The sequence below is a fragment of the Antechinus flavipes genome, chromosome 2 (assembly GCF_016432865.1).
Source record: "Antechinus flavipes isolate AdamAnt ecotype Samford, QLD, Australia chromosome 2, AdamAnt_v2, whole genome shotgun sequence".
Classification (NCBI taxonomy): Eukaryota; Metazoa; Chordata; class Mammalia; order Dasyuromorphia; family Dasyuridae; genus Antechinus; species Antechinus flavipes.
The window spans coordinates 603,308,715-603,317,240 of NC_067399.1; the positions used below are offsets into that span (position 1 = coordinate 603,308,715).

The following is an 8,526-nucleotide window of genomic DNA, read 5'->3' on the forward strand; positions in this document are numbered from 1 at the left end:
GTCAGACAAATGGAAAAGAAGACTAATTTTGTCTGAAGGGGGAGCATGGTGATGTGGAAAAGAGCCCTGGAAAATGAGTCAGGAGATTTGATTTGTGATTTTTATCCTATGCCACAAATTAACTATGTGACCCTGGTCAAGTCATTTCATTTCTCCCAGCCTTACATGATTTGTTGAGATTTTTTTTTCAGTTTGTAAAGGGAAAATAAGTGGAATCTTTAAAAGATGAAGAAAATGTAGTTGACAAATTATGTCAATAAACTTGGCTAAAAAGCTTGGTAAAATTCTAAAAAACTATAATTAAAGGGATGGTGAAGATTTGAGTATGGCTTCATCAAGAACAAGTCATATCAAATTAAACTAGGTAGAAGTTAGATATCAGAGGGGAAGACCTAAGTTCAAATCTAGCTCCAGACATTTAGTAGTTGTGTGACCCAAGGCAAGTCACTTAACCACTATTTGCCTAAGTATCCTCATTTATAAAATGAGGTAAATAAAAACAACCATCTTCCAGATTTATTGTGAGGATGAATGAGATAATATTTATAAAGTGCTTCAATTTCAATGCTAAAGCAATTTCAATGCTAGCTATATCTTCACCTTCGTCATCAGCATAGGGATTACTAGACTAATAAATCAGGAAATACCATGAATGCAATATAATCAAATCTTAACAAAACTATTGACAGTGTCTTTAGAGGCAGTATGGAGAGAGATTTAGATGACAGGGTATTTTAGTAGATTGAGAACTGGTTAAATGGCCAGCTCCAAAGAGTGGTCATTTATGGTTTAATCTCAAGTTGGAAAAAGGTCCCTAGTAGTTTGAGTTATTGTGCTATGTGATTTTTTCAAATTACTTGGATATAGACATAAATAGTATGCTTGTGAAGTTTGTGTGAAACTGGCAGAGAAAGCTAACTTTGGATGACAAAGTCAGTATCTAAAAGATCCTGACAGGCATTGACATTGGGCTACATCTTTTGAATACTTGATTATTCAGAATGATCTGAGATCTCATTGATCACAGATCACAGTCTATCTCTATCTACCAATCCTGCACAATGCTTATTTATACCTTCTCTAATTCACCATGCCAGAAGCCCTCCCTCTTTCTTTTGCCATCATAAGGACAGCAGTGGAGCTTTCAAACTCTCTGTCCTATCCTTTATCCTCACCAGTCCATCTTCATTTGCTATCATACATTTTCCAATTGGTCTCATTTGCTTGTGTTCTTCAGAGTTCCTCATTGGATGTGTCTTGCCATTTATTCACACTTACCATGTGCTTTCTCTACATTGTCTTCTATGTGCCTTTCATTTCAATTCTTCAGAGACTGATGTGTTCCATTTCAGTCCACTGATGTGGACTGAATACAATGAAAAGAAATCTCATAAGGATAAATGTAGACTTACTTTTTTTTTTGCTTTTTTGCTGAGGCAATTGGGGTTAAATGATTTGTCCAGGATCACACAGCCAGGAAGTCTTAAATGTCTGAGATCAGATTTGAACTCAGATCCTCCTGACTTCAAGGCTGATATTCTATCCACTGCACCACTTAGCTGCCCCTAGACTTACACTTTTTTTAAAAAATCATAGACAAAAGATGGTGAAGACAGCTATAACTGTATAAAAAGATCTAGCGGGTTTAACAGATTGCATTCTAAAGATGAGTCAACAATGGGATATGGCAGTCAAGGAAACTAATGCTATCTTGGGCTTTATTGAGAGGTATAGTAATCATGACTCGTGAAATGAAAGTTCCAGTGTATTTTACTCTGATCAGACAACATCTGGAATATACAATATCTGGAAGTTCAGTTTTGTGTACCACATTTAAGGATAATAATAATAATCTATAGAGTGACCACAGAAAGGCCATCAGGAGGCTGAGGGACTTTGAATCCATGCCATACAGATTGGTGAAAATAACTGCAAATATTAGGCCTAAGAAAGAGAAGACTGAGGGGATCTCTTGTGAGCTGTCTTCAAGTCCTGAAGGCAGTGAAAAAAGGCAGTAGTCTTGTCTGCTTGGCCCCAGATTGTAAAGCTAAAAGCATTATGTTTCCAGAAAAGATTTCAGGTTGCTTTAAGAAGAAAGGTCCCTAACTATTACTATTCTCCAAAAATATAATGGGCTACAGTAGGAGGAAAGAGGTGCCCTTTAGTGATTATAACAAAAAACTGGGTAACATTGTGTTCACCTAGTTATGTTGTCAAGTGAAAACTTGATAAGGTAAAGGTCAGAGTAGATGTTCTCCCAGGTCCACCCCATTTCTGAGGTTCTGTAATTCTGGATGCCCCAGAGAAATGAAGATACTTGCCCAGAGTCACACATCAACAAATGACTCTTGTTTGAAAAAAGCCGCCAGAAGAACCACAGAAATTCGAGTAGGTACAAATAATTTTCATTTTGTCAAACTTTTTAATTTTGCTTAATTAAATTAATATTCTTTCAGAGAATCAAATATTCAGAAATGAACTTACCAGCTGTTGTATATGAAAGGAGCCCAGTTAGCCTCAGACCAGAACGCCTAATAAAATATGAAATCAGAGCACAATCCCTGGTGGATGGAAACTGGGAGGAGTTCAGTACTAATACACTGACCCAGAAGTTTGGACTTATCAAGTCAAATAACAAAAGCCATGTAAGTTTCTACTTTCAATATTAATAATAATAATAATAATAACTGTAGCAACAGTTAGCATTTGTTATAAGTGTCAATATAAAATGCTTTCCATAAGTTACTACACTTGATGCTCAAAACAACCCTGTGAAATAGATGCTATAATTATTATTATTCTCTTTTATAGATGAAGCAACTGAGGCTAAGTGGTTAAGTGACTTGTCAGGGTATTCACAGCAAGTAAGTGTATGAGGCAGGGTCTGAACTCAACTTTTTGATTCCTAGCCCAGCATTCTACACCCATAACACCTAGCATCAACCTTGTAACATTATGTTGATGGTGATTTATGAAGTTATTTTGAGCTAGCAATACCATATCTGTACAACATCAAAAGCCCAATCAAATAATGAGTTATCAGCATCAATTAATACAATCCAAAGTAGGCACACATGGGACCCAAATACAAGGGTCAATATTGTATAAATGATATTTTCATCATCCTTGCACTATGATGGAAAAAAAGTGTGGGGAATTGGGGAGATGAAAAAAGTACTCACTACTAGATATTTTACAAATTACAAAGAGGAAGGACCTCTTGGAAAATTTTGGCATAGGGATCCAGAATTTAATTTGTTGTTGTTTGGTCTGTTCAGTCATGTCTGACTCTTCATGACTTCCTTTAGGGTTTTCTTAACAAAAATGTTGGAGTGATTTGCCATATTTTTTAAAAAGAAAATAAAAGAGGAGAAAGATAGATTGTTGGGAAATACTCATTTAAGGGGTCAGAAAGACAATGAAGAGGCACAGAATGGGTCAGAAAAAAAAGAAATCTAAAAAAATGTAAAGTCTCAGGTGACTATGTCAAATTCTGCTGAATGGTCAAAGATAATAAAGATTGAAAAAACTATATTGTACTTTGTTATTAGTGGATTGTTGATAGTGGAGAAGAGCACTAGAGTTGTGGGAATAGAATCCAAATTTAAATTGGTCATAGAAAAAAAAGGAAATTCTGGAAATAATAATATTTTGGGTAAATGAATTTGTCAGAGAATTTAAGGAGAAGAAAAGGGAATAGTAGCTGAGAGGAATACGAGGATTAAAGGAAATTTTTTTAGAGTTGGGGTAAGTATGAAGAGTAGGTTGAGTGAAAGAAATGAGAGGTGGATGAATAACAAGTTAGAGTTGATTAGTATAAATTTAAACAATGTTTATAGGCAGATGGAAAGGAGTTCATGGTAAGGATGAGATGAAAATGTATAAGACAAAAAATTATTGTTGGAACAAAGTCAATAAGTAAACAGAAGGAAATAAGGTTAAATAAAATGGAGGGATCAATGTTTGGAAGAGTAGAGATATCTCATCTGTGAATAGAGAGAAGAGTGGGTATTAATACTGAGACTTTCTGAGGAGTGGAAAGACTGAAGGTTTTCACATAGGATAATCTATGGAAGAAAACTCTTCTGTAAGAGTGGGGTTGAATTAGAGGAAGGGTTGGATATAAAAGAGAGAAAAAGGTTTAGAATGGTCAGTCTGGAGAATGAAATAGGGAATTAATAATATAGCAGATGATTCTCAAAGAAAAGCAAAAGAAACCCACTGAGGTTGAGCACTATAAATTTGTAGTCAGTCTACCTGCCATCTAGGGAAGGGGGTGGAGGGAAGGAGGGGAAAAGTTGAAACAGAAATTTTTGCAAGGCTCAATGTTAAAAAAAAAAAATTACCCATGCATATTTTTGTATATAAAAGCTATAATAAAAAAATGTTTTTAAAAAAGTTCAATTTTGTGACTTTCTTTAATACTATCCAGAAGCCCTAGAGCAAAATTAGAGAAATCAAATAGTAGAAGATACCAAGATATAAGAACATGTATTTTGAGGACCTCATAGGTTTAGGAGGCAAGGGATTATCGGATAGCAGCCAGTGAAACTTTAAAATAGAATGAAAACTCTATAGCGTCAAGTAAAGCTAAAGCAAGGGATAGATTAAGAGACTAGAAATGAGGTCAAAAATCAGGCAAGTATTAACACTAGGCTTAGTGAGAAAGGCAAAAAACAGGAGGTTATGGTTGGATAGTATAATCTCCAAGTTCTATAGATTTCAAGAGGCCTAAAGAATATATGTACTACAAATGGCTGAAGATGGGATAGAGAAGAAAGTTAATGGAATTGCTTTTATAGAATAAGTCATTATAGATAAGGTAGAGAGGATGACTATGAGCTCTATACTAAAATCAGGATTAGATATTCTCTAAGGTCCCTTCTTTCTCTAAATCTCTAAATCTGTAGAAATTACCTGAAAATGAGAAGATAGCAGCAATCTAGTACAATAAGTATTTATAAAGTGCTAAGCACCGGGGCTATAAAAACAAAATACAAGGATACAAAACTAGCAATGTAAAGAGGGAGCGGTGGTATAAATGGATAGCATGTATTTCAAAAAAGGAAAGATTGTTAAAGATTGGTATTAGGGAAGTGATCTGGAAATATTAATAAAAAAGAAATGTATCAGTTCTCCTCAATGGCCCCATGAGTCATGTAAACTGAATGAAATAAATGACCTCCACTAGTGAAGACTGAGAAGCAGTATGGTGTCAAAGGAGAGCCAGATTTTCAATTTAAGTGAAAGTAAAATAGGGGTAACTAGATAGTACAATAGATAGCGTGCCAGGCCTGGGATCAGGAGGACATGAGTTCAAATCCAGCCTCAGATACTTAACTAGCTGTGTGACCCTGGGCGAATCATTAAACTCTGCCTCAGTTTCCTCATCTGTAAAATGAGCTGGAGAGGGAAATGGCAAAGGCAAAAATAAATGTTGGAAATTTGAGGATCTTAGCGAGCTTGTGGAGAATAATGTGGGGATTTCTCCTATATAAGGTTCATCCACATGCATCAAATAGTAGTTTAATTGAGTTGAAATGGGCCTGAGCAAAAAAAGTAGAACTGATTAAAATATAAAATGATAATTTGAGGGGAAGTAATACAAATTGTAACTAAAGCAGTAAACTTCCATGAGTAGACTTGTAGAATCAGTACCCTGGGAGGTAAATTGATGCCATAGTCCATTCTACTCAAGTATACATTGGCACATACCCAGCTATTTGGTTAAATAGAAACCAACATATGAACACTTCAACTTCAAAGGATCTCTGCAGAGCTGTCTGACAGCATTTCCATGCACAGCACTTGTTTTTTTTTTTTTTTAATAATTTTTTATTGATAGAACGCATGCCAGGGTAATTTTTACAGCATTATCCCTTGCATTCATTTCTGTTCCGATTTTACCCCTCCCTCCCTCCACCCCTTCCCCGAGATGGCAAGAGTCCTTTACATGTTGAACGGGTTGCAGTATATCCTAGATACAATATATGTGTGCAGAACCAAACAGTTTTCTTGTTGCACAGGGAGAATTGGATTCAGAAGGTATAAATAACCCGGGAGGGAAAACATAAACGCAAGCAGTTTATATTCATTTCCAGTGTTCTTTTTCTGGGTGTAGCTGCTTCTGTCCATCTTTGATCAATTAAGGCTCTCTTTATCGAAGAGGTCCACTTCCATCAGAATACATCCTCAAACAGTATCGTTGTTGAGGTATATAATGATCTCCTGGTTCTGCTCATTTCACTTAGCATCAGTTCATGTAAGTCTCGCCAGTCCTCTCTGTATTCATCCTGCTGGTCGTTCCTTACAGAACAATAATATTCCATAACATTCATATACCACAATTTACTTAACCATTCTCCAATTGATGGACATCCTTTCATTTTCCAGCTTCTAGCCACTACAAACAGGGCTGCCACAAACATTTTGGCACATACAGGTCCCTTTCCTTTCTTTAGTATCTCTTTGGAGTATAAGCCCAGTAGAAACACTGCTGGATCAAAGGGTATGCACAGCTTGATAACTTTTTGAGCATAGTTCCAAATTGCTCTCCAGAATGGCTGGATGTGTTCACATTTCCACCAACAATGTATCAGTGTCCCTGTTTTCCCACATCCCCTCCAACATTCCCCATTATCTTTCCCTGTCATTCTAGCCAAATCTGACAGGTGTGTAGTGGTATCTCAGAGTTGTCTTAATTCATGCACAGCACTTGTTAAGAGGACTGCAGGGCTTGCACTTCTGCTAGGAACCTATGGATATCAAAATTAAGACAATAGAAGCTACCAACAGAAGGAACATGATTTTACCTGACACTGATGAAGGCATTGCCTTCCTTTTCCTTCTTTTCTTTTTTTTTTTAACGTTATGAAACTATTACTCCATCTTACCTTTCCTTTGTTTTGCTTCCTGTTTTAGAGCTTGAAAATCGAGACTGTGGGCAATCCTATCTTTGTGACTTTTGTGTTCATCTTTCCGATATCATGACAATTTCCAGAAGAAATGATGGGATTTCTACTACCACTGATCAACATAAAAAGAAAAACAAACTATTAAAGGGCTCACTCAAATGAAAAACCTATGCTGCTGATTGGTATTTGTCCCATTCTTGACTTTGACCCACATTCAGGTCTGTTTAAGGTGAAAAGTCCACTGGACTTGTATTTGTCACCGTTATCTGCAGGTTGATGGGGAATAGCAGATGACTCTTTTCTATATTATTCCATTCTAGAGTTGGGGCATAAAGGCTTGAAAAATATAGCAGCCAGTGCATTATTATATTGTATTTAATTCATTCTCCCTTTCCAAGTTTCTCTGCAGTCATAAAGACATGGCAAACCAACATCTGCCTCTGCATTGTAGGCATCTGACTAGACAATACAATTGCTACAACGAGATAAGAGGAGGAAAGGGGATGGAAAGATTGTGTTCTGCTTCAACAAGAGGAAAATAAGATGATTTGTCTTTTTATTGTTATACTTACTCAAAGGTATCAGGAAGGTTTCAGATCACCTCATCTACCACCTCCTTCACCCATCCTACCCCAAAAGTAGGATACCATCTCCTCCACTTTTGTATAGCATCTAATTCCAAAAATAGAAAACATCTACTATGGGTATGGAGAACTAATAAAGATTAGAAAAGGACATACTGAGAATGAGATGATGTTACCTAAGTTTGGTCTTTTATGCTGAGTTTGGGGGATGAAGGGAACTATGCAAAAGGAGACAGGAAATGTCAGTAACTTCCACACTTCATGGCAGAGTTGGTAAATTAGTTGTAGGTAGAGATAAGGAGAAAGAAAGAGAAAGAAATATTATATGAGGTAATAAGGATCAAACAAATAAGAAGAGAAGCAAAAGGCAGCTGGATTTTTGAAGAATAGATGGATAGGGGAGAGGAAAATTGGGAAAATTTTCCTGGGGAGGAAAATTGGCTATAATGTGAAAAAAGGATTGAAGGAAAAGAGGTCTTGGGAGAAATGATATTATCAAAGAAGACTGAGAAGTTCAGGGCCCAAATGAGGATGATTATGTTAAGGAAGAAACACAGATCTCTGTGTGTCCAAGAAGAGGCTGAATAATCAACTATCACAAATGATGTTGAGGAAATTCCTGCAATGGGTGGGAAGTCGAACCAGATGATCTCAAAGATTCTGTGATACAGTCACATGTGAGCAGAAAGAAGCACAATTCTATCTACACCACCCAAAGAGTGGTTATCAAAGGCCTACATCATCTGGGGCCCATCTTAATGAATTCTGGCAATCCTCTAAAAGCAGGATGCGTAATAATCACGTGGAGAAGCATTCAATTCCCCCACTACTTGGCAGTTGCCATTCTCTGGCAAACACATCTCTAAATATAGAAGAAGCCACATAAAAATCGTTAAAATAATAATCCAGAATTTTTTGGTGAATATCACTCACTGTGAAGGGATGACAAAAATTTCCACATAAGCTAGTAGTGAATGTTTAGCAACATGTCACAATAATCAAAGTAACCAAAATGATGAGCTATGAAA

General features: G+C 36.4%; 1 protein-coding gene across 2 annotated transcripts in view; it reads left to right on the forward strand.

The window, feature by feature from the left end:
* BTBD16 (BTB domain containing 16) overlaps positions 1 to 7,080 on the forward strand; it is a 105,156-nt gene extending 98,076 nt beyond the window's left edge. For both annotated transcript variants that reach the window (XM_051981588.1, XM_051981587.1), the window contains exons 15-16: positions 2,457 to 2,645; positions 6,922 to 7,080. In XM_051981588.1, the coding sequence (XP_051837548.1) occupies positions 2,457 to 2,645; positions 6,922 to 6,990 (258 nt within the window). In that variant the 3' untranslated portion in view covers positions 6,991 to 7,080. The remainder of the gene's footprint in view (positions 1 to 2,456; positions 2,646 to 6,921) is intronic.
* Positions 7,081 to 8,526: the final 1,446 nt, after the last annotated feature.